This window comes from Megalopta genalis, chromosome 6 (assembly GCF_051020955.1).
Source record: "Megalopta genalis isolate 19385.01 chromosome 6, iyMegGena1_principal, whole genome shotgun sequence".
Lineage (NCBI taxonomy): Eukaryota > Metazoa > Arthropoda > Insecta > Hymenoptera > Halictidae > Megalopta > Megalopta genalis.
This window is the reverse complement of record NC_135018.1, coordinates 19,559,064-19,586,776: the sequence shown is the minus strand read 5'-3', so window position 1 is coordinate 19,586,776 and position 27,713 is coordinate 19,559,064. Positions and strand designations below refer to the sequence as shown.

Here is a 27,713-nt window from a genome sequence, read left to right as displayed (position 1 = left end):
TCGAATCCCGCATCAATTTTTGCGAATTTCCTGCTCCTCCCTCGGTTTTTGTTCGCCGATTTCAGGCGGATCGATCGTTCTCCGAACGACATCGGCGCGTAATTCGCGCGGCCTTTGTCCAGGAACTTCTGGTGAATTATGCTCTAAATCTGCATCCCATTGACACGGAAAGTGTAACGGCGGGAAGATGGAACGGCAGATTAAAGTTCGGACAATTGAAGATATCGGATATGATAGCGAAAACTATCGGTGACAAAGGGTCTTTGAGTCGGTGAAAAATGTTTCGCGAATCGCGAGGCGGCGAACGTGAAAATCAGCTCGAGCTGCGAACGTTCTTATCGAGATTTTTCTTAATAATTAGAATAAACGCGACGACCGCGATTCGTTCGAATCTTATGGAATCTTGTACTGCAAATTTAACTGTTAACAATTGCACTCCGAGCGGTGACTCAGAGGCACCGCTAAAATCAGTTGCATCGCGTTTCAAGATAATTTTTATATTAACGAAGTTTAGGTGCGAAGAAACCACGTGTCTGCATATATTACCGCGGTTATGTACCCATTACTGCGAGCCAAATACTGCGGACGTCCCGATTACTGCGGACGTCCTGATTACTGCGGACGTCCCGATTACTGCGTGTCAAGGCTGACACGACCCATTTTCTTTTAAATGTACACACACACAGCTACAATTCTTAGGATCAAGATATTCTCACTTTATACATTAGGTATAGCACTTTACAAATTAGGTATAGTTGCTCTAAGATCAAGCGTGCTCGCACCGGCTGATCGAGAACTGCGAGAACTGCATAACCTATAGGTTATGGTAGGTAGTTCGGTGAAGCACCGTAGTAACGCACACACGTGGTAAAAGACTATGCGCCAAATACTGTGTCATAATATTTGAGGACAGATGATAGCATTGGTCGATTTTTTTACCAAAGTAACGATTACTTCATTTAAAAATAACTTCAGCTAAAATGACTAGTTCATTGTCAATTAGCAAAATAAAAATGCCTTTCGAAAAATGTGTTTTCACAGCTGCCATTACGACCGTAAGACTCAAAGTTTCCGTAAACTTCCGAATATAAATGAATGAAATAAATAAATGAATTGAAACTTCGATTACCGTTCACTCGCATCTCGCAAATGATCGATATCGAACGTATAGAAAATTATGAGATTCAGAAGATCGCACGCGATAAAATGTCGGATAAAACGCCGCAGTATTCGGGCCGTCCGCGGTAATACCCACACAGCTACCCTACGCGCGCCTTTTCGCTCGCCGTTCTCGCGGAATAACTGTCGAAACGTTCGCAGGAAAGTGCGGAAGATCGACGACAGACGAAACCGTGTTTCGCGCCGCGGTCTCGAGCGCGAAAAGCTGGCCCGAAAATAGCGGCGGGTTCGCGCGGCGGCCCGAGCCGGGCCAATTGTTTCGCGGCACGGCCGCGAATATGATCGTGGTCTCGCGCGCACGCAAAATTGAGCGTCACTGTCCAATTTACGATTTATCTGTCGTGACGTGCACGCCGTATGCATACATGCATGCATGCATGCATGCATGCATGCGAGCGAGCGAGCAGGCAGACGAGCGTGCGAGCGTGCGAGCGAGCGAGCGAGCGAGCGAACGAGCGCGATAACGCAGTGCAGTTGGGTCGATGCATTATGCAGTTTTCCGTGCGTCCATTATATTTTTAGACCTTTACGATTGCAAGGTTACGCTTGTAACGCTGCGTTCCTCGTTAACTCTGATTTTTCCGCGGCAATCGCCGCCCTGCCAGCGGGCCGGACGAGGTTTCCGCGCTCCGAGAAATCGTTTCCAGAGGCGGAGCAGCACCGCAACCGATTTCGCCGCGCGCCGGATCGTTCGATCGATCGATCGCGTTCGATCTATCGGCCGCGATCGAACTAATCCCAACGGCACCCGTCGGCTTTTGACGGTTCGTAAAAATCGTTCTCATTTCGCCGCGAACCGGCCGAAATTCAAGAATTCTACCTTGGATGGTCACGTTCAAGGTTATTATCACGCGGCGGTTCGTCGCGCGAGGTGAAGATCGTCTTCGTTAACGCTAGATTTGCGGAACCTAATTTACGGTCGCTGATTTTTTAATTTACGATTGTCCATTATCGTAAAGACACATTTACGAGTTGTCCACGCTGCTTACGGCTAACGTTGCAATGACACTTGCTAAAAATCGGAATAAATATCTTGTTGTTACTTTTATAAACTAATATGAAACAGCTGTTTCTTTTTGTGTGCTCCGTAAATCTAGTGTTAATCGCGAGATTAAATGGAACATCGTAGATATTTATTTGTTTCGTTAACTGTTTTAACGCGTCGACAGCAATGCAATAATAATATTTTATAATAATTATATATGTTATAATATTAATATATAATATATTATTTAATATATTAGTTTTTTAAAATTATATATTATTTAATATATTATATATTATAATATTATACATATTATATATATTAATATTTTATAGTATTCTATAATAATATTTTTTAATTGTTTGAAAAAGAGTTTGCTGCATCGCATTCGCTCTTGATCGCGTTTCGAATTTAATTGTTCAGTATTGTTGCAGCTTACTGTTGCAATTCGCAGCGATCATTTCTATCGATTTTTATTAGCTGGTTATTTATTTATTATTTCATTAGTTACCGGTTCGATCAACGCGTTCAATTTTGAAACAGCTTTTGAAATTCATTATTTTTCTAATATATCCGAGCAAACCGAATTTCATCGGTATATAATATATTAATTTTATGAAAATATCGTCAATTATGATGAATTAAAGATTTCTAGTTTCAACGTCGTTAATCAAATCGCTTTGATTCAGTGGGAACCTTTCGGATCCTTGAGCAAATTTTGTCCGATTTTCAATTGAAGATGATATGATAATTTGTACGTCGTCTTGCGTTTCTTTTTTTCTTTTTAACAATCTCCGTGCGTGCAATAAGTGCGTAAACATCCGCGGTCTGCGCGTTAAAATTCGCGTATAATTTTTACGCCGTGTTTATCGTACACGTTTATCCGTAAAAGTTCGTTCATTTCGAAATCCCTGGAAAATTTTATATTGCATATCATTTCGTTCTCTCGTACGAACGATAATGACAACGATAATGATAAACATTCCGGCGAGGAACAAATCAAAATTGCTAAATCTCGTATAACATTCGCGCGGAACTGTGGCCGATCAACGCGCGTTCGCACGAGCGTCACGCATTTGCAAGCGAAATTGCACATTTACAACAAATTTCCTGTCAAATTAAATCGCATAAGAATCGAATTAGCTTCGCACGCGTCGTTACTTAACGCTGGAACTACCGAAACCAGCGAAAACGACGGGTTCCTGACTTTTCTTCTTTTATACAGTTCCTGATATCGTATCAATATTTTTAAGAGCAATTTTTAGGAACACTTCTTTATCGAAGTGTACATTACGGTATAAATTATACGAGAAGTCTAAACAAATCCCGATGCTTTGGCATTGTCACGAAACAACAAATAATAACATTAATCGCGTTTAGGGATCGGTAGTTTTAATGTTAAAATGCATATAACGTGCAGCGATACGTTCCGTGAATTTCTGCCATGTTTTTTCCGACGGAACTTTTGTTCGTTATTTTTAATAGGAGAACGCGTTGAATTTAGCGGAATGTTATTATAACTGGACAGTGGATTTCGCGCGTTTATGACAAAAAAAAGACGAGAACGTGGAATTTGAAGCGGTAAAAAGGTTTCAAGGATATAAGAATGCTCGCGAAAAGAGACCGCTGTAATTTTAAGAAAATTTATCGAGTAAATTCTCTCCAATTGTCACTGAACGTACGAACGAAAATGGACGATTTGGGAACCAGAGACACGATTGTTCGAACCCCGCGACTCATTCCTATTGGCCGCGGCTCGATTAATCGCGCCTCCTCTCCCCGAATTGTCCGCTTTCGTGCGCGATCTGAGCGCGAATTAGGGAGAAATTGCTTTCTAATTTCCTCGCGTAACGCGTGCAGTTAACAGAAAGCAACGACACGTTCCACGGTGTCGGGATATTGAAAATGGGCGATTTCACGACGAACGTGGGAGGAGTTCAGAAATTCCACGGAGCCTCCGGGGCTCCATATCGACGGCCGAAGATTCAAAGTGTCTGCGCGGAGGTATTGCTCAGGTGCGCGTGCACCTCTCCGAGCGGAATTCTGCAAGTTTTATGCTGCGTGTCCACGTGGGATCGATTCTTTCACGCCGAGACATTACTCTCCCGTGCAAGAATATCGGGGGGACGTGTTACCGTCTATCCTCGGGGGTGGAATCGACTGCTATCGGAGAAACAGTAACAGCTCTACCGGGAAGTTGCTCTCTCTCTGTTCTGGGTCCGTTAAGTGGTTCTATTCTCGGGTCAAGTTTCGGAAGTAACATCAACACGTCGAACAATTTCTGGGCCGAAACGATCTCGAACGGCGATTATTTCTGATCGATGATTTTTCGGAATCGGCCGCGAAAGCCGAGCACGGTGTCCGTGAGACTCTTAACCCGTTGCCGTAGTTTTGTAGTAATTAGTTATCGAGCATAGATGTTATTCTTTAAAATTGGAGCAAAATGTATTTAACCATTTGTTTCAATGTTTAAGCGTTCGAGTGGATTTAGGCACGCGATTAGGATCAAGTTTCTTTCACTTCTGAGAAATTATTGCCATCGAGAAATATGTTATTAATTGTTGCGATATTTCGTCGATGGCGAAGAAAGATTGATGCTTATTGCATGCCTAAATTTTCTTGAATGCTTAAATATTGAAATAAATATCGAATGCTTAAATTAATTTATATTTAATATATAATATATAACATAATATAATATAATATAATATAATATATATAATAATATATATTATAATATATTATATAATAATATATAATAATAATTTATATATAATTTACCTCGTTTCTTCGCAATTATTGCGACATATTCAATTATATAATCAAGGGGTTTAATTATCCAGTCGAATAAAATGAAAATTGAATCCATCGATAGAATGGATTAAATTGTGGACCAAAATCAAACTTTTTCGTGAATTCTTTTTTTTTCTTGTTAACGTCAATGCATCTTTGAAGAGACCCACGGACTTATCTAATCGAATCTACGGTAAATTCTCTCGAATTTAAACTTTCGAATTTAAACTTTCTCGCTCGTAAACAAAAATGGACAATTCGATCGGCGACTGTAAGAAAAACGAGCCGCGAGGCTCGGATAATCGTATCTTCTCTTCCAAAATTCTCCATTTCCGTTCACACGTTGAGTGACAATTGGAGAGAATTTACTGTACCGCTTTACAAAAAAGTACCACGATATTTTCTCAAATATTAACCCTTTGCAGTCGAAGCTAGTTTTAATTCGAAATCCAAAACATGTTTTCTGATCTACGGTATTTCCATTTGATATGATTTAGTACGATTTATTCATATGAAATTGAGCTTATTGGCACACACAAGTACAATACTTGCAATTTTAACGGTGTTTTAAAATAACGAATCTGATACTGCTACAATTATTTAGAAAAATAGTATAGCAATTTTTAGTGAAGCCTCAGAGTGCAAAGGGTTAATTAATAAACGTGCCAAGTTTAAATTTGTAACAATTGATACCATTCTGCAAAAAATTCTGAAAAATTGCTTTATAATTAGAACGTCAGATTCGGGGGGGAACCTTTTAAATTGCACCATTAATTTGTGCAAAAGCATAGTGAATTAGTCGATATATGCGATCTATCTTCGCGTTGTGCTACGAAATACAGTAAATTCTCTCTAATTGTCGCTTAGTACGTAAAAATTCGGAAAAAGAGATACGATTATATTCGTGCCTCGTGGCTCGTTCTCATAGTCAACAATTTGTCATCAATTAGTCAAATAGTCAAACAATCAATTAGTCAAATATTCAAATATTCGAATAATCAAATATTCTCAACAATTACAAAAACGTGTCGCAAGGCTCGATTAATCCTCTAATAATAATTAATCTAATAACTATAATTAATAATTAATCCTCTAATAATAACTAATCTCTAATAATTAATCCTCTCCCCAAATTCTCCACTCTTGTACAAAATCCTCGCGTTAATTACGTAGAATTTATATTGCAATCACAAAATGTCCCGGAAAAATCGGCTGACAACGACAAAAAAGAAAACGAAAGAAAATCGACCGGCGTTCGCGCGTAACCCGAATCTTCGCCCGAAGAATTCGAAGAGGACCCCGATCGCGGGTCGAAGCCGGGTCGCCGCATCGATCGCAATTGTCCTAAATTCCGCAATTTCTTGGGAGCTCGAGCGAAGGATCGTCGACGTATCAATCGGACGAGCGGAACGCGCTGGCTGAAAGGAAGAAGAAGTGCTCGGGAAAGGTGCCCGAGGACTTTCGACGATACATCGGCCGTCAAAGAGCCCCGGTCGTCGATACTCGAACCTGATTAAAACTGAGGAGAGATTGGTAAGAGAGGCGTGGTGGGGAGGGGGATAGGTGGGCACGTCGATGCCAGAAAAGGAAATAGAGCCCCGGCAAAGCGGTCGTAAAAGTGGAAGAGCGAATTGCAGGCGAAGTTCGCGAGCCGAAACTTCGCTAATCCCTTCTTGAATCCGGGCTGGTGGATTGCTCGGGACTCCGGCCGAGGAATAAAAGAAAAATAAGGAACGGGGTCGAATTAAAGAACGGTAAGGAGCGGGCGCGGTGGGGGTGGCAGGGGTGGCTCGGTAGGATCAAACGGAAAACAGGACGAGGGCGCGTCTGCGTTCGAACTCGGGCGTCCACGTCCGTTTCTAGGGCGAAGGCGGCGCCGGCTAGAGATTAATATTCACGTTTCGTCGTAGACGAGGCCGAAATCGTGCGCGATGGGTTCGCCTATCGATTAATCGATAAAGGCGCGAGGTCTCGTGGCCAATTCCTTCGGTGCAGGCGGGGGCCTCCGCATGGAACACGATGAATATTTCAGAGATCGATCGATTTCAAGCGGCTCCGTCCGCGAGGGTTTCTCCCGAGACGGAGCTGGAAAGTAACTGGCAACTAAATATACAAGGTGTCCAGGAAAAGAGGACCCGGTAGGCTAGTGGAGCCGGTTACCGCCGGGGTGGCTTCATTTATCGTGCCTTCGGTTTAGCTTTAACGCAAGCTCGAATTAATTATTTATTTGCTAAAATTGAACGTGTAAAAAGAAAAGGAAGTTTTTATAAGATACCATAAAAATTATTTCGATTTTTCGGTAATGAATTCGAGCGGAATTTTCTTTCTGCGCAGCTTGCGAAGAAGCTTGAGAAAATAGTTTAACGAGTGGAGAACGATATTCGGTGAAACAAAATCGTTTCAGGCACGATCCTACGAGGTTAACTGTGCTGATAAATCGTATCGAGATTATATGGAGAAACAGAATAGTGATTGTTTATTCGAATTTTGTTATGGGGTAGGTCTACGTAACCTCAAATCTCGAATCGTCAGCTGTCGTACATTTTTGAGAGAAGAAATATAAGTAGGAAATTTTATTGAAGCAGTCATCTCTGTTATAAACGTTTAAATGACGTACTGTATTGCATATCTTTTTCATGCAAAATAAAATTTATTAACGCGTGCGGTAATATTTTTATTAATATTTAATATTTTTATTAAATTCTCATTGTGCAGAGTTATCGAAGCAGAGTATTTCAGAGCAACTAAGAGTAAAATAGCTGATGTTTGTGGATCATAGGCACACAGTAACTGGTTCCAGAACTGTTTCCTTCTTTCTTCCACTATTCAAAGAAAATTTGATACTTGTTTCGCGGGAAAATCCATATCGATAATAGGAACTTTTGAAATTTACCTTAAAAAAGCTCTTAAGAAACGTCAATTAAATCGCTAAAGTTGTTTTTAGTTGCCGAAACTTCCGAGGTCCGCCAACAGGGCGCAGTAAATGGCTACTTTGCCCCTACATATACGTAGTCCAAGTCGTCTAAACTGTTCCAGAAATTCGTGGTAATCGCCGGACATTGGTCCGAGCAAGGTACTGGAGCTATTTACTGTGGGATCGCCAACTGTTATTCAAAAATAAACAAAATAAAACAAAATAAAATTATTCGATACGTCCTATTCGACAGATAGAAAGTTAATTATGCTTGGAAACGAATCAAAGTCAAGGCAATTTGTTTGGCCCACTGTAACTGGCTCCACTACTCCATTGATTCTTACAGGCAAAACAACAAACAAAATAAAATTATTCGATACGTCCTATTCGACAAATAGAAAGTTAATTATGCTTGGAAACGAATCAAAGTCAAGGCAATTTGTTTGGCCCACTGTAACTGGCTCCACTACCCCATTGATTCTTACAGGCAAAACAACAAACAAAATAAAATTATTCGATACGTCCTATTCGACAGATAGAAAGTTAATTATGCCTGGAAACGAATCAAAGTCAAGGCAATTTGTTTGGCCCACTGTAACTGGCTCCACTACTCCATTGATTCTTACAGGCAAAACAACAAACAAAATAAAATTATTCGATACGTCCTATTCGACAGATAGAAAGTTAATTATGCCTGGAAACGAATCAAAGTCAAGGAAATTGTTTAGCCCACTGTAACTGGCTCCACTACTCCATTGATTCTTACAGGCAAAACAACAAACAAAATAAAATTATTCGATACGTCCTATTCGACAGATAGAAAGTTAATTATGCCTGGAAACGAATCAAAGTCAAGGCAATTGTTTAGCCTACTGTAACTGGCTCCATCGATTCTTACAGGCTCTCAAAACGTTGGGGGATTTACTCCGAATAATTCGGTTTTAGTCTATGAAAAAATTCCGGTTGCACGAGGTGCAACGATCGCGTTCGAATCCCCGGCTTTTTACCACGTGTCCCAAAAATCTAATTACAAGCACGCGACGAGCAGAATTTGTGAAGTTTGCAATACGCAAGAAGCTTCGAAAACGTTGACGTTTGACGTTTAGTTTCGATTGGCGTTAGAGACGAATCTGCGCTAGTTTCGACCATTCAGAGCGACGCGTTTGCAACGATAAATCCTCCTCTCTTTCGATGCCACGCATTACCGCGTTCAAGATGTCGGATCATGGAAATTTCGTTGCCCGGCCGCGTTCCTCTTTGATGTTTCATTTCCAGGTCCTGCGTTCGACGAACACACGGCCGACCGAGTTCTGCCTAACGAACAGCGACTGTCGTTCATTACAAACGAAGACGCGAACTTATTAATTTCACCGGGGAGCATGCATTTATGCATGAATGTTCCCCAAGAATCGGAACGAACTCTCGACGGCTACGTATTTAACCGACAAGTGCCCAATAAATATGCTTCACGGTGTACCGATTATTCCGCCGATTTGTCTGTGCGAACGAGCGCGATCGATTCAAAGTTCTTAAATAGGCTCGAGTGGTGGTTTCTTTTCGTTTCAGAGATTTAAAATTCACGCGACGCGCATTGCTATTCTTTTGTACGCCGAATAATCGAGAGCTGGAACGCGCGCTGAACGACGACATCGTAATTCGGCGAGGGAACAAATTTATCTACATTTACGATCGCATTTTGCAGGTACGAACGCGATCGGAGCATTTCTTTCAATTCTTGAACTTTCGATTTCCCGAACTTTCCCGTTGCGTTCCGCGTCGAACGTGAAAGAAAATTCTGCTCGCGCGTAGACGTAGAACGTCTTCGAGCGTTTTGCTCGCGCGAACAATCTGTTCTATCTCCGATCTCCTCTTAAATGCTCGCCGAGTTTATTTGCGCACGATGGAATGTGCTTCCGAGCGCGTTTGTTTCCAATAGCTGGAATCATCTGAAATCTGTTTGGAAGTCCGAGCGACGCGCGTGCTCCTCGCGATCATTATTACCGGCCCGCGGAGCTTCGCGCAAAGTGTTTCCGTTGTTTACGGCGAACGTTCGAAAAAGAGAGCCGAGTCAATCGCGATCCGGCCTCGCCGTGGAGAAAATCCGCCCGTTCTCGGAAAATCTCTGTAACAAACCGCGAACCCGTAACAAATCGTCGTCGACGTCGCTGAAGTTCCGCGACGATTTCTCCTTTTCTTTTTTTTCCGCGAGTCGATCGTGTTAACGTTCGACGTTTTAAGGCGATTCCGGACAGCGTTTTTTTCTTTTTCTTTTTTTTATTGTCAACGAAATAATTGGCGACACGCTTTCGCGTGTATTCGGCGCTGTTCTACGTGCATTCTTTTAACATGGATCCCGCGTAATGAGACCACGTGTAGCGTACGTAAGGTCGCGATTACTGTCAAATGAGAGAGAAACGCAATTTAGATAGTTCGCGCAAACGCAACGGTGCATCGGGCTTGTCTTTTTTTAAACGTGGCGACGGTTACGGTGCCGTTTCGATTTATCTATTTTAAACAGTCAAAACTGTCGACGTAATAATGAGCGAGCTTGATAAAATGTTAAAAACTCGGGGAAACGGAACCCGCCTGATAGCGCGGCGACGCGATGCGCCGTAATGTGCAATTAAATGTAAAAATTATTAGATAAAATGTTAAACGCAGTCGCTGTCTATGTACTTCTCTTATCGTGTTTACGCAAGGATTCCCTTCCGCCGCGTTTTCCACGCCGAGGAAAATGACCAAACACGATGCATTTCTGTGTCTGTGTGCCGCGTGCACGAGCGCGAGCGCGCGCGCTCGTGCGACCATGGAACTTCGGATTTCCATGATGATCTCGATGATCGCGAGCGAGCGCGATAGAACGCGCGTGTTTCCGCCGATTATGATCTTTGCCGAGATCGATCGGTGAAAAATAATTAATGCGGTGAGGATATCGGAGCGTAATACGACGACCGGTTCTCGTTAAGAACGTTGATTACGCGAGGATACGTTCGCACACGTGCGATTCACAAGATTCATAAAATTAATAAAATTAATAAAATTAATATGATTCATATGATCAGTTAATAAGATCAATAAAACAATGATAATTAGATTCGTAGAGCTAATCAAGAGTCCGCGCATGAATGCGAAATGGAGGAGCTAATGTTTCAGCGAACGTCACTCTCGAAGCGGCGAGTAATTTTGCTAAATAAACGTACTTGCGACGAGCATAAATTCAGTCAACGAAGATCGCGGGTGAAACGCGCGGTATTTTAAATATTCGCCGTCTGCTTCCAACTGTTTCTTTCTTTCCAATTTCGTTCGTTTTTATCGATCAAGCCGACGTCTCGGTCGATGAATTCGCCGAGCGAAAAGTATGTTTCGCACAGCGAGAAGATCGTTGCGAATTTACGAATCGTTCGTCGTGGCTTTTTCCGAAATATTTTACAACAGTCCGTCTAGAATCACGCGAGATGAAAAGACATCGAGACACGGCTGCTAGAAGGAAGCAGCAAATCGCATCGGCGACGTATCGCCTGCCAATTACTGAATCTTTCAGCACGCGCGTTAAAACCTGTTTCCACGGTGCAGCCTCGTATTAAAAAAAAAGAAAAAGAACGCCCTTCTCATAAATATTCAACGGATATGATAATTCGACGTGGTATCCGGTGATAATTCTGTCACGACGTTCGTAATAACATCCGCGGCGAGTGAATAACAGTAACATTTGTGTCGCGCGTCGCGTCCGAACGACCGTTCTCCGAGCGCCGAATTATCGCGCGTAACATGGAAAACGAGGCTTCCGCTTCGCAGGAATCGCTGCTCGAAGAACGCTGGTACCGGTGTACTAGCTGTCGGACAACGCGAGAGAAAAGTTCGCGATCGAACGGTCCGGTCTTTTTGGACGTTTCGCGCGACGCGAGAGTCGCTTCGCTCGAATGAAAACGTCGAGGGCACAGTAATGTCTCTCTAATTGACGCTTAGATTGTCCAACAAAAATGGACGATTTGGAAAGGGGAGACACGATTATTCGAGCCTCGCGGTTCTTTTTTATAGTTACGAATCGAGCCGTTTATTTTGAAAGTGGCATAAGTCACATGGTTTTTAAGTCGATATATTTAAGGGTTTGCGTTTTAACACGTTTCAAGATATGGATGCTAACTTTCGAGAAGATTTACTTGCATCTGTTATCTCAGGATACTGATATTTTTCTCGGTATAAATAATTTCGTATAAACATTAAAGAATCATCACTTTTCATTACGGTGAAGTGACTTATGCCACTTTCAAAATAAACGGCTCATATTTCCTTATAAGATTCGTTCCACCACGTGGAGCAATTAGATTTTCTGTTTCGTGTTTAGTTCTCGAAGTACGTTCGAATGATGTACGCAAAAATTAATATATTTTGAGTTCCCGTTTCGCTTTAACCATTATTGGAACGTGTTTCCGTACTGGCAAGACATGCAATGGGTAAAAAGAGATATTACATCTTTGAAAACGCAATAACTTTTCTAAAATTGGATATATAGATACGCATGCATATACACGTATCACTGTGTATCATTATATATCACTATATATCACTATATATCACTATGTATCACTATGTATTGCTATATAATCACTATATAATCACTATACACATATCATTATATAATATCACTATATTTATATATATATTTATATATATATCACTATATTTATATAGTGATATATAGTGATTACATAGTGATATGTAGTGATTATATAGCGATACATAGTGATATATAGTGATATATAGCGATATACAGTGCTACATAGTGATATTATGTAGCGATATATAGTGATATATAGGGATATATAGCGATATACAGTGCTGCGTAGTGATATTATATAGCGATATATCTCAGGATACTGACATTTTTCTCGGTATAAATAATTTCGTATAAACATTACAAAAATCACCACTTTTCATTACGGTAAAGTGACTTATGCCACTTTCAAAATAAACGGCTCAATTGTCAACAACTATTAGGGGGACCGGAAAGTTATGTCGTTTGTTTAAATTAAATTCAAACAGATACATTTTTAACTAGCTCTTATTTTCAATCAATGATGTAATCACCCTCATTATATCAACAACCTTTATTCATTTAGTATGCAAAAATTAGTATGCAAAAAAGAAGGAATACTGACATGCGCAGAAACGACATTACTTTCCGGTCCCCCTAATGTAAGAACGAGCCGCGGAGCTCGAATAATCGTATCTCCTCTTCCCGAATTGTCCATTTTTTTTTCTGCACAATTCGAGCGTCAGTTAGGGAGACATTGCTGGTAACTGGCGCGACCGAGATAGTTCGCGGTCCGAAAATTCTACGCAACAAACAATCATTACGTCTCATACCTCTCGATGAATCTTCGACGCACGATCGATCCGCATCGTTCCGAGTCGAAACGGCACCGTCCTGCGACGAGCAGCAGGACAACGCCGTTGCCCTCGTTCACGAAAATATCGCGCGACCGGTTCGCTTCCTGTTTCCTCCGCTCGGGACGGTTTTAGTTAACCGTACGGAACGCAGCAGACATTTCGCTCGGCGATCAACGCATCCGAATCGAATAGCACAGCCTACAACAGAAGAAAACCGCGAATACGAAGAGAAAGGAACTGTTCGCCGCCGCACTTCGCTGGCTTCTTTCTGTTCCACTCAACTTCTGACACCCATTTCGCCGGCACTTTTTACTCGCGCCACCGACGGATACCGTTCTAAACATCTACAAAAAAAGGAATCCGAACTGTTAGCACATTCACTGCCGCATCGAGCCGCGTTCCTGCAATAAGATGTTCCATTAATGTTGTAACGGTTTCAACTAAGTCTCGTTCGATCGGCTGGCCAAGTCGCGTGCACCGGCCAATTTAACCAGAAAACGAGTTGCACACGAGTGGAAAAATGAGAGATCTTGTTTTTTTAAGGGAAAGCGATCGACGATCGGACGGCGGAGCTTCGGTCCGTTTGGATTCCCGGTGAAAAATATCGTCATTCGACTAGTCCGTTTCGAACGAATCATTCAGATGCTCGCGGATTTTATTGACAGTTGGAGGATCGAGATTTGTCGCGGTTGAATGCAGAGACGTGAAAGACCGGCAACGAGATCTCCCGTTTTTTATCTGTGTTCTCTGAAAATTATTTGTTTCAACAGTAACAGTTGCTATTTTATAAAATATTCGAACGAGCTCACGTGTTCCTGGATTTAGAGCGCACAGTAATGTCTCTCTAATTGACGCTCAGATTGTCCACAAAAGTGGACAATTTGGGAGGAGGAGATGCGATTGTTCGAGCCTCGCGGCTCGTCTTTTTATAGTTGACAATTCGTAACTATAAAAACGAACCGCATGACTCGAATAATAATCGTATCTCCTCTTCCGAAATTCTCCATTTTTATGGACAATCTGAGCGTCAATTAGGGATTTTATTGACAGTTGGAGGATCGAGATTTATCGCGGTTGAATGCAGAGACGTGAAAGACCGGCAACGAGATCTCCCGTTTTTTATCTGTGTTCTCCGAAAATTATCTGATTTAATAGTAACAGTTGCTATTTTTTTATAAAATATTCGCACGAGTTCACGTGTTCCTGGATTTAGAGCGTACAGTAATGTCTCTCTAATTGACGCTCAGATTGTCCACAAAAATGGACAATTTGAGAGGTGGAGATGCGATTGTTCGAGCCTCGCAGCTTGTCTTTTTATAGTTGACAATTCGTAACTATAAAAACGAACCGCAAGGCTCGAATAATAATCGTATTTCCTCTTCCGAAATTCTCCATTTTTATGGACAATCTGAGCGTCAATTAGGGATTTTATTGACAGTTGGAGGATCGAGATTTATCGCGGTTGAATGCAGAGACGTGAAAGACCGGCAACGAGATCTCCCGTTTTTTATCTGTGTTCTCTGAAAATTATCTGTTTTAATAGTAACAGTTGCTATTATAAAATATTCGAACGAGCTCACGTGTTCCTGGATTTAGAGCGTACAGTAATGTCCCTCTAATTGACGCTCAGATTGTCCACAAAAGTGGACAATTTGGGAGGAGGAGATGCGATTATTCGAGCCTCGCGGCTCGTCTTTTTATAGTTGTGTATATTTTATGTTGACAAGTCGTGACTATAAAAACGAATCGCAAGGCTCGAATAATAATCGTATCTCCTCTTCCGAAATTCTCCATTTTTATGGACAATCTGAGCGTCGTTTAGAGAGACCGTTTGCTATTCTCATAATAATTTCAATTTAAATCGAAACGATCTCCTGTTCCCAGATCGTCCACTTTTGTGTGCGCGATCTGATCGCGAATAAGGCAAAAATTACTGTCAATCGAAGCGATCTACGAACGAACTAACACTTAAATTGCACAGTGTTATTGCTCCAACGTGGATTCACGCACGTTCGACGATAGTACTCGCGAATAAAACGTTGGTATACAGGCGTCCGTTTCACGAGGTGTAAGCCTAACTTCTAGGTGTGCACGTGTTCCTGCCTAAAACAAAAACCAGAAGTTTAGCCGGCTGCGTCGGCCGAAAACGGATTAAACCAGCAGAGACGACTTTGCGACGATTTGGCGAATAAACGCGAGCCCTTTTATTTCCAGTTGCGGACAACGGATAGCGAAAAGTTCCGCTCGGGGCTGCAGTCACCGAAGAAAAGCGACTCTCCGTTGACCGCGTGCGATTAACGCGTCGATCACCGCGTCGCAGCCCTTTAAATAAATTGTTGAGATTGAAGTTAATCGAAGCAATGATTCTTTAATTCTGCCGCATGATGCGGATCCTAGTAAAATGTTGTACGTTCGAATGCATCGAAACACGCGAAAGAATGTTTCGAAATCTAATTAACATGCGACGGACACGGCAGTCGACGCGTTAAACGCATCGTTTCCCATTCAACTCTTTGGATGCACCTTTTTGAGTGCATCTTGAGGGAGTGCATGGTGGGACATTTTCAGACGCACTTCGAAATACTGCAATAGCTACGAATTTTTTTTCATTGCAACAGCACCTCGAAATACTGCAATAGCTACGAATTCTTTTTTATTGCAACAGCTCTAAAAAAAGCGCGTTCGTGAATCCACGTGGCACGGTGGGACTACTCGAGTCCCATCTTATAACAAAACGAATTGAATCGAATTATTATATTATTATTCTTTTCTGTTTCTATACCACGTGATTCCTTCGCTAATAATAAATATACCGATTTTCTTCGATTTAAATCGCAGTAAAATCGTCGCGCAACAGGGCTCTATTTTATTTCCCGAAATCCTGCGCTCCAAAGAGTCAACTCTCGACTCGAAAGTCCAGTCAGCTGATCGGCCGAACGGCCGAACTCCGCGCGAGGATATCAACCGAGGTCGTCGGCTCGCACAATCGTCAACTTATTGCTAGTCGCGAGGATCAGTTTCAGTCTCTAAGGTCCAAGCAGCTGTCGCGACGAGTGGTATTCGAGTGAACGTTCGCGAAAGTTCGCGGTGTTTCGTTCGGCGATCGGTGCCCGAGCTAAAACGTTAACAGACCTTGTGAAAGGAGAAAGAAGAACGGCTTTGTCCTCGTTTCCTTCTATTTTTTCTCTTCGTCGAAAGCACCAGACGGTCTACGAAGTTCGGATGCAGATGGAACGAAGATCGATCGACGCTCCGCTTTTCTTTTTTTTTACTGGCTACGTATCCTGCGCAACGCCGTACACGCTTGTACAACACAGGAATAAATAAATAAAGAATAGGATATGGTCCACTCGGGGGGCAGGCCGATCCGTGGACCCCTGACCCCCCTCTCGGCTCTTAATACAGGAGATAAATTAAAAAAATTCGGCTAGAGGAGAGAATCGCGTCTCGGTTTAGTTATTGCACTGTGCGCGAGTGGTCCTTAAACGCAATCTCGTGGACACGGTTCTGTCTACGTTTCAACGTGCCCCGATATACAGTAATGTCTCTCTAATTGACGCCCAGATTGCGCACAAGAATGGACAATTCGGGCAGTAGGAAACGATTTTCGAGCATTGCGGTTTATTTTTATAGTTATAAATTGTCCACAATTGTAAAAACAACGAGCATCGAGGCTCGAATAATCGTATCTCCTCTTCCCAAATTATGCATTTTTAGTGGACAATCTGAGCGTCAGTATGGGAGACATAACTGTACCGTGTCAGCGGTGACAGCGCGATGGGAACTGGGCAGACTGGCGGCTGCTAATCAGCGCGAAGGAACCGAATCGACGTCAGAAATGCGGGGAATTCTCGTTAATTGTTATTGGACGATTTGGAAAAAGGAGACGCGATTATTTGGGAGCTTCGCGGCCGGTTTTTATAGCCGCCGAGTGTCGACAGCTGGAAAAACGAGCCGCGAGTCTCGAATAATCGTGTCTCTTTCTTTCCAATCGTCCATTTTTGTTTATAGCAGATTCTCCCTGATTGACGGTCGGACACAAAAATTGAAAAATTGGGGAGAGGAGATTCGATTTCTATAGTTTTTGACAATCGGTAACTATAGTAATAATATATTATATAATAATATATAATAAAATAGTAATATATATTATATAATATATTATATATATTATTATATTATATAATATATAATAGTAATATATATATATATATTATATATAATGCAATCATAACACTATAATATAATATATATTATATATAAAATATAATAATAATATATAATAAAATAGTAATATATATTATATAATATATTATATATATTATTATATTATATAATATATAATAGTAATATATATATATATTATATATAATGCAATCATAACACTATAATATAATATATATTATATATAAAATATAATAATAATATATAATAATAGTAATAATAATAATATATTCTCCTCTTCCCAAGTCGTCCATTTTTGCGCACAATCTGAACGTCGATTAGGGAGAATTTACCGTACACGTTGAGTGACAATAGGACAGAATTTACCGCATTTCTCCACCGCCATGCGGGGACGACATTCGGGGGATATAATAAATATTAATTGTCTTTTTGCTTTCAAGAAATTGTTAAAAATCTTCCGATCATCGTAATTGTAAAGACAATGGCGCGGCGACGGGTTGAAGACGAGCGTTTTCAACGCTAGATTTACGGAACCCGTCAAAATGGCGGGTCGCTAATTTTCTAATTTACGATCATTAATTACGTAATTAATTCACGTGAAGACACAATTTACGAGTTGTTCAATCAATTTACACACGTTTCTCGCGGCAAATGTTGCGACAACAAATTGTTCGAAATCATGAACAAACGTCTTGTTGTTACTTCAATAAACTAATATGCGAAACGGCTGATCTTTCGTGCTCCGTAAATCTAGCGTCAAATCGAAGGATTTTATCTAGGATCTTTCGCGAAACTATTCGCGAGGAGCGCACGAGGGCGCAAAAGTAAATCGATCGTTTCGTATTCTTGAGAGGGCGCGCGGCGCCTCGAAAAGATCCAACGACCGAAATGAAATGGTGAAACCGCGTTTTCTTTTTCTTTCTTCTTGAAACTGCGTTTCGTTGCATCGGCCGTCACGTGTCCAAGAACTATATCGATCGACCGAGCGCCAACGTTGATGATGTGCGACTACGGTGTATACGTACGTGTCATTACAGCCGGCACCATAATCACGTCGGAGCAACTTTTTATTCAGATTTTATGGCCCGTGAACGATGAAAAAGAGGTAGGAAAGTCGATATTTAATTTCGAGCGTGCCTCATCATTTCGTCTCCGATACGCTCTTTTCGTATCGATCGAGAATAATCGCTGAAATTATGGCAGCGCATTCGGATGTTCTTCACTTTGCGACGAGTATCTTAGAAATTAGACCGTGGCTTTTTTTACGCGTTTATGCGAGGCGATTCTTCGTTTTGGCTCGAGTTTGGAAAAAAATGTTACAGGAGAAAGACGAATGGTATTAAAGGGGTCATAATGCGAAATAAATAGTTTTCCCGTAGGTGGACGCGCAAAGGTTATGCGAAGATCGTCGACGTTTTTTTTTTTAAATAGATACATACATTTTCTTCCGCATACGTTGAATTTTTAGATTTTCAATCGCTCTATGAATGCGATATATTTTTTAAAATTATTCTCCAATCTGCAAAAGTATGCTTGTGACGGTTGTCGACGTTGCGGATACAGTAAATGCTTCCTAATTGACGCTCAGACTGTGTATAATAATAATATATTATATAATAATATATAATAATAATATAATATAATATATATTATATATGAAATATAATAATAATAGTAATATAATATATATTATATATAATATAATAATAATAGTAATATAATATATATTATATATGAAATATAATAATAATAGTAATATAATATATATTATATATAATATAATAATAATAGAAATATAATATATATTATATATGAAATATAATAGTAATAGTAATATAATATATATTATATATAAAATATAATAGTAATATAATATATATTATATATGAAATATAATAGTAATATAACATATATTATATATAATATAATAATAATATAATATAATAATATATATAATAATAATATATTCTCCTCTTCCCAAATTGTCCATTTTTGTGCACAGTCCGAGCGTCAATTAGGGAGAATTCACTGCATTTCTCTCGATACACTCGACCGCTGTAAACGCATTTTTGTTACATTCCACACACACACAGACAGCCGTACACATCACACGTAACAACTTTTTCATTATTAGTAAAATACGACGCTTTACTTAACAAGTAAAGACTCGACACTCGCGTTAAGCCAAGTTATCGTTGACTGAGACATGTTTCCTTCTACTATAATCACAAACAATGATGACCTTGCGACGAAACGAATGTCTACATAGCGTTCAAATAAAACGTTCGAGCATCGGCTTCGGCACAAAGACATTTTTTTTCCAAAAATCCTTCGAACTGTTCATTTCTCCATAATATTACCCCCCGCGCTATTTTACGCAGAACAAAGATAGAATTTCCGGGGTATCCGGTAAAAAATGTGTGTATCCATTTCAGAAAGAAAAAAACGTCGACGATCTTCGCACGACCTTTACGCGTCCACCTACGGGATAACTATTTATTTCACATGATGACCTTTTTAAGAGATCATTCTTCGTCCTTCTCCTGTAATATTTTCTACTAAATCGAACCGAAACGAAGATACAGCTTGTTATCTTCCGCGAATAATCGTCCTTTGTATAATCTTTCATCGTGTAAACGTTTCAACGTTTTTCCAGTTCCTAGTAACGAGTTTCCGAAAGCCAATATTTTCACGAAAATATTCAAATGAAAACGAAATTTTGCAAAATATAATTCCATAAAATTCCACGCATCGCATCTTCGATTTTCCAAGAAAGCAGCCCAAAATATCGCGCTCTAAGCAAGAACAACCCTTTAACACGTTCGCTGCCGTCGTCTGTTTTGGAAACGATTCTACGTAGTAGTTGAATTGTTGGGCGACATTTTTCTTTATGTAACATTATGGAATCGTAACGAAGAGAAGAGCAACTGATCGAGCAACGATGAATTATTATTATCATGCGATGAACTTTGCGTTTTATAACCCGTTGAAAAGTTCGATCGTCGCTAATTGCACGAAGTATCGCAGCCTTAGCCACGAGTTTAACACTAGATTTACGGAACCCGTCAAAATGGCGGATCGCTAATTTCTTGATTCACGATTATTCGTGTCGTAAGGATACATTTATGAGTTATTTATTCAATTTGTATGTTACTTACTGCAATTGTTACTATAACACTTGTGAAAAATCAGAATAGATGCCTTATTGTTACTTTCATAAAGTAATATAAAATAGCTGCTTTTTTGTGCTACGTAAATCTAGCGTCAAGCAACATCGGGGATGCAATTCGACATTTTTAATCATTTTAATTAACACGACATTTTTATAATCGAAGTCGGGCAGCGAACGTGTGAACGGTTTCCGAATGGCGCAAGATTCAACGAAAACAACATCTTTCCGATGAAACAATCGTTTTATAAGAAAACCACGGGACAGGAATTGAGACGAAAGCAAGAGCTTCTCGAGAAAACAATCGGTTTGCAAGAAAAATTGAGACGCTGAATAACAATTGAGCCGAATATTGCGCGGTTTCGAATCGAATCGGCGGAAGGAAAACGCGACAAAAAAAGAGAAAAAAAACCCGAAATTTCGCGAATGGACATTTACGCGTTCGTATGAATCGCGAGCGCGGGAAATATGCGGAAACGCGAAGCGCGATCAACGGCGACAACGTTTCGCGTTTGAACGCTCGAACATAGAGCGTCGCGTTTGCGACGAGTTCGCGGCGCGTCGCGCCAAGAAAATTTGATTTCGCATAGAGAGATCCGCAGTCTAATTACGCGAAACTGCCGCGATTCCCGCTCGACTCGACCGGTAGCAGGCGCCGCGGAATCGCAGGATTTCGTCGGGAAGCGGAAATATTTTCGTTCACGGGCGACCGCGGAATATTTCAGCCGGGATCTCGCCATTAATTGATATATAATAATCACCGCGGCGCGAAATTAACCGCGTCAAATAATTCATCGTCGAACGGAGCTTCGAAACGGCGCGACTAATTAGCGGTCGCGAGGATAATCCAGAAACGGCTGTGGATGAACGAACGCGGCTCGACGACGCTGGCCGACAGTTTCGCGGCGAGGGACTTTCGTCCGCGGATCGCCTCGTCGAGGTGTTTTTGCGAGGTATCGAAGAGATCGGCGAGGAATCGGCCGAAAGTAGACGCGAAACGGAGGACGAGAGCACGTCGATCCGGGAAGGCCGTCGATGCCGGCGCACTCGTAACAACTTAATTAGCGGCCCCGCGCGGCGCGCGTTAATTTCCGCGTTCCTCGCGCCCCACGTTCAGCCCACGTCCCGCGAACGCGCCGAATCGAATTTTCTCCAACGTGGACGTATGTCTCTCCTCTCTGTGTGTCTAAAAAGCCCCGCCCGCCCCCGTCGTCGGTCCTTAAAAAAACCGCCCGTTCCCCACCCGCCGCGAGTCGTCCCCCCCCCCCCCCCGTTCTTCACCAGCAGCGAACTATAATCGTTAATGATCGGCGCGCGCGCGAACCCCAGATCCCCTTCCCCCTTGTCAACTGTATAAAATATTCTCAATCGTATCAACAATAGTCACATCGTACATCGTACAACGTCATTACATTATTACAATAGTTTATAGTTAATCGTAATCAATATAATATTCACAGCATTTTATCAAAATCTCTTAAAAGCACCAACCGTGGCGGCTCAAAATTTCTTCTTCATCGTTTCTTTCTTTTTTTTTTCTCTCCTCTCCTCTCCTCTCCTTTTTCACCCCCATTCGTTCGTTATTCCCCCGGTTACTTCTTCACGAATAAAAACCCGATCTTCAATCATCCTCTTCCGTAATTCCTCTTCTTCGTCTTCCTTCTTCGTCTACGTTCTTGCTCCTTCTCTCTCACGCCAAATTTCTCTCACTCTCGCTCTCTTTCTCTCTCTCTCTCTCTCTTTCTCTCTTTCTCGCTCTTTCTCTCCCTCTCTTTCGCGCACGCATTCTCGCAAGCTCGCTCTCGCTGGCATTCTCTCGCATTCTCTCATTCTCACCTTCAGCTTCTCCTTCTTTCTCTCTCTCTCTCGCTCTCTCTCTCTCTCTCTCTCACTCACTCCCTGTCTCACACATATATATATGTATATATATATATACCTTCAATAATTTATCGATATATATATACATGTATATAATATATATATATGTATATATAAGCTAAACGTTTCGTCTTAAAGCACTGATTAACCGAGGGAGCTCGTTTTAACGTGTCCCTCCCTCTGAACACGCGTTTTACCAACCATCCTAACCAAAATCACAGGACTAACTAGAAACACCGCCGGTCTTATGCCTCGTCGCTCAGTGGGATCGATGGACGCGGGGTGTACACCCTTCGCGGGGACGAACGGGAGAAGAGCAGGGTGGCCGGGGAACGTTAACGAAAGGCGAGGAGGATCCCGGGCCGGGCCGGTCCCGCGAAAGCAACGGATGAGGCGCGCAGGCTGTCGTCGTCTAAGGTCGCCTGTGCTGGTGAACGGGAGACAGCCGGGCCTTAGGGCCCGGGCCGCCGGTGGCGGGAGGCGCGAGACGATAAGGAGGAGGAGGAGGAGGAGGAGGAGGAACGGTGGTGGCCGGGGAAGGTGAAAGAAACACGAGAAACAACGAGCAATGGTGAATGAGGCACTACTGAGACTGCTCGTGTCCATGCTCCGTTCTCCCCGGTCCGTCGCGGCCGGTCGCGGGCCCACGATCCTCGTCGGCGCGGGGCCCGCGGTCCCGCCGCCGATCGATGGGACTACGGCGACGGCGACGTCGGCGCCGCGGCCGACGGACTTGGGGGAACGGCGACGACGATGGAGGCGTATTCGGCGGTTCTTCCTCCGGCGGCGATGATGAACGTGGCGGTTCTTCTCTTTGCGCGAGCTAAGGCGAACTCAATGATGCGGCGGCGGTGGCGGCGGGGCCTCTTCCTCGGAGGGGTTCACGGGGCTCGGGGACAGGAACTTGCGCACATACTTCGGATAATGTGTCTTTTCGTGGGACTTCAATATCGTCGACCTCGAGAAGGTTTTGCCGCACAGCGTACATCGGAACGGTCGTTCACCGGTGTGCACGCGTGAATGGTCCTTCATGTGGTGGCGCAGCTTGAACGCCTTGCCACAGAACTCGCACTTGAACGGCCGGTCGCCGGTGTGCGCCGGTAGGTGGGCTATCAGGGAGCCGACGTCCGGGAACGACTTGCCGCAGAACTTGCAGCCGACCACGCCGGAGGTCGGGTCCGAGTGGGCCGCGAGCTCCAGGTCCACGGGCTCGATCGTACCTGCTGTGGGGTAGTGGGCCTCCGGCGGCAGGTGCATACCGGGCTCGAGACCCAGCTGAGCCTGCAGCTGCAGGTGGGCCGCCTGCTCACGGTACTTGAGCGACTCGAGGCTGTGCGAGAGGATGTGCCGCGCCAGCTTGCTCTGGTGGAGGAACGGGGCACCGCAGTACATGCACGCAAACACCCGCTCATCCACACCCATCAACTCCTGCAACCAAACAAACAAGAACATCAACTTCTTGTCTTCCCTTTAGCTCGTCCTTTACACCATCGCAATTAACATCTCTCGCCTTCTTCTATCTCGCACTCTTTCTCTCTCTCTCTCTCTCTCTCTCTCTCTCTCTCTCTGTCTCGCTTTTGCTGTCTTTCGATATCTTTCTCTCTTTTTTTCTTCTTTCACTCTCTCTCTCTCTCTCTCGCATTCTCTATCTAGCTTTCAGGCTCATTCACTCTCGCCCTCGTTTCTACTCATCTCGTTCGTTTAAACATCTATCTATCTAGTCATCTATCCATCTATCTTTCTATCTATTGCCTTCTGCGGTTTCCGTACTCTTCCGGTTTCATTTCTGTTTGCTCTTGTTCCGTGAAGTGCGTTTACTGTTCAAGTGATCGTATCAAGCAGAATAGAGATAACTTTTTCTCTCGCACTCTCTCGCATTCTTTCTCGTACTCTCTCTCTCTCTCTCGCATTCTCTCGCGCGTTCTCTCTCTTTCAGTCTTTCCGTCTGTTTCGCTCTCTCAATCTCGCTCTCTTTCTCTCCCCTCTTCGTGTCTCTTACGTGTACGCTACGATACTTTTCGCTACACCGCCGCGGAAAACACGCTCGTCCTGTGACGCTACTCGACACACAGTACGCGCGTGTATATCGCGCGTGTTTGTGTGTGTGTGTGTATGTACACAGTACGCATGTACGAGCCGCGACGCGCCGGACTTCAATCGGCACGCATCGGCGCTCTCTATTTGACAAAAAAAAAAAAAATGACGGAAAGTCTCTATGTTCTTTACCGCGTTCACTCGTTCCGCGTTTCCTCGCTTTGTCTTTTTGCCTCCGCGCTTTCGGCTGCTGCATTCTTCCTCTCTCTCTCTCTCTCTCTCTCTCTCTCTCTCTCTCTCGCTTTCATTCGCTTTCTCTTGCATTCTCTCATTCAGGCTCTTTATCGCTATCGCGGCTATAGATTTTGTCGATTAAAGGAAAACAAAATGTAAATAAAAATAACGGACCGGACAGGCTCGGGGACCCGCCGTCTGCTATTGTTGTTGGAAGCGCGGTTTTCGGATATCGCGATGCATGTGTGTGAGATTCTTTCTCTCGCTCTCTCTCTCTCTCATTCTTTCGCCCTTTTGCTCTCCCTCTTGCTCACTCTCTCCTTCTCTCACTCTTTCTTTTTTTCTCTCTCTCTCTCTTCGTTTCGTTCATTCTCTGACTCATGAGCTCCTCTCGTTATCGGTTGAAAAAGAGAAGTCCCTGACCTGACGAGTAAGTGATACTCCTCTCGACGGCATGTAAGACGGTAGCACAAGAAGTTGACGCTCATTTTTGTTTGGCACGACGCGCACCCCAGGTAAAAAACATGTATGACAAGAAGGTTTGTCTGAGTGTGTGTAAGTTCATCGTATATATAAACACGTACAAGGTGTCGTCGTACGTGCCTATATATATAAACATACATATATATATATATATATATATATATATATATATATATATATATATGTATATATGTATATATATATGTATGTATATGTATATATGTATACATATATGTATAAATATATATGTATACATATATACATATATATATATACATACGTATCATATATGTAATCGGTTTTTGGATAGCAAGTGACACATGTACAGGCCCACGGCAACCCCCACAGCCTCGCTCAAGAACAACGACCAACAACCCACCCGCATCCCCTCGGCCCTACCTCCCTCTTTTTTTCGTTTTTTTTTCTTTTTTTGGTAACATATTCAAATTTTCTTTTCTCTCGACATTTTCCGTGATCTTTATATATATATATTTTTTCTTTATACATTTTGCTTTATTTTTCTCCATTGTTTGCTATTCCATGAATTCTTTTCTTATCTTTTCTTTTCTGTACTGGTATATTTATGTATGTTCTCGCGTATGGTTAAACAGCGGCCGAGAATCGTCGCGGTGCAAAAATTGATTCGCCGATAGCAAAAGGCATTGCAACCAACCAAAGAAAACGATAAAATCGAAATACAAATATTACAAAGTAACAAATGGTAATAATGAATGTCAATATAATCTGCAATATATGTATAACGCTATATATATATATATATATATATATATATATATATATATATATATATATATATATATATATATATATATGTATATGTATATGTATATATATAAATGTATGTCAAATATTAATCTATATACATATCTTTACGTACATACATATATGTGATGTATATTACCATTGTTACATGTATGCATATCGTACGTATGTATTGTACACACGCGCACTCGCGCGCGCGTGTCTGTTCGTGTGTGTGTGTGCGTATCGGACGAGACGTCCGACGTTAGAATCGAAACTGTACCTTGCACCGGTGACGTTCGATAAAAAAAAGAAAATGGTTCTCCTCTCACCGAGAGAAATGCAACGATTTTCTGCAAAATTACCCCGAAATCTTTATCAACAGCTGTTTTCCGTGTATAAATTACTTTGCTCGCTGTAAGTTACTTTTCAAAAAGAAAAAAAGAAAAAGAATAAAATACGTCAAAGGTTGACAGATCAGAGATGCTGTTAATTGATGACTTAGTAATTCTAGGCAACGTAGTAACGAACGACAAAACTATAATGGTTTTCACTCGGCGATACGGAAAGCATGTTCCTAAAGCATGTTCTGGATCGTTTCAATTCGAACGTCACGTGGCGCGACCCGTACCGCACACATATCCACATATACATACATGTATTTACGTATTTATATATATATATATATAAAAATGTAGTAAAAAACAACCATGGCCAAAAACGAAGGTCAACTTCTTGACAGTGAGCTAGCAAGACAGGCTGGCAGGATGGGATATATGAACAGGATTTGTCGTTACTCGCCGGTTCTTTCCGTCGATCTTTCGAGTGGCCAGGTGGGGCAGGGTGAAGGTTAAGGGTTAGAGGGGGGAGGAAGGACGATGGGCACGGGGTGAGAAAAAGATCATCGATAGAGCCGACGTGCGAGAGCGTGGTCCGAGGATCGTGCGCCGTCAGGGCGGTTTCGTCGCGGCACCCTTCGAAGCACCGGGATACGATCAGAAAACGGGACACAGGATTTCGCTGTTTCTGAATGAGGAGCATTCGGGCGAATTCGCGGAACGCTTTGTTGTTTCGCGTTTGGGAGAGAGTCGAGTAACGGGGGAGAAGAGTAGGGGGAAAGCCGTGTCGAGAGGATCGGGTGGACAGAATCGGGGATCGGAGGAAGAGAGGGAACAAGGAGACAGAGAAATAGGGAGAGAGAGAATTAGAAAAAGAGAGAGAGAGAGAGAATAAGAAGGGAGAGAAATAAAGAGAGGAAAAGAATAAAAGGGAAGAGAAATCGAGGGAAAGAGGGAATACGGAGGGAGAGAATAAGAAGGGAGAAAAATAGAGAAAAAGAGAAAATAAAAAGGGGGAGAAATAGAGAGAGAGAGAGAGAGAGAGAAAGGAAGAATAAGAAGGAAGAGAAATAGAAAGAGAGAGAGAATAAGAAGGGAGAGAAATAAAGAGAGAAAAAGAATAAAAGGGAAGAGAAATCGAGGGAAAGAGGGAATAAGGAGGGAGAGAATAAGAAGGGAGAAAAATAGGGAAAAAGAGAGGAGGAGAAATAGAGAGAGAGAGAGAGAGAGAGAGAGAGAGAAAGAATAAGATGGGAGAGAAATAGAAAGAAAGAGAGAATAAAAAGGGGGGGAAATAGAGAGGAAAAAAGAATAAGAAGGAAGAGAAATAGAGAGAGAAAAAGAATAAGAAGGAAGAGGAATCAAGGG

General features: G+C 42.2%; 1 protein-coding gene across 3 annotated transcripts in view; it reads right to left on the bottom strand.

Annotated features, from left to right (window-relative positions):
• mamo (zinc finger protein 628-like) overlaps positions 1 to 27,713 on the bottom strand; it is a 178,469-nt gene that overhangs the window by 67,885 nt on the left and 82,871 nt on the right. Inside the window, exon 4 of one of the 3 annotated variants that reach the window (XM_076522675.1) lies at positions 22,008 to 23,922. The exons of the other annotated variants lie outside the window; for them this stretch is intronic. Within the exon in view, the coding sequence (XP_076378790.1) occupies positions 23,329 to 23,922 (594 nt within the window). The 3' untranslated portion in view covers positions 22,008 to 23,328. Of the gene's footprint in view, positions 1 to 22,007; positions 23,923 to 27,713 lie in introns of those variants that run through there. 3 annotated transcript variants of the gene reach the window in all.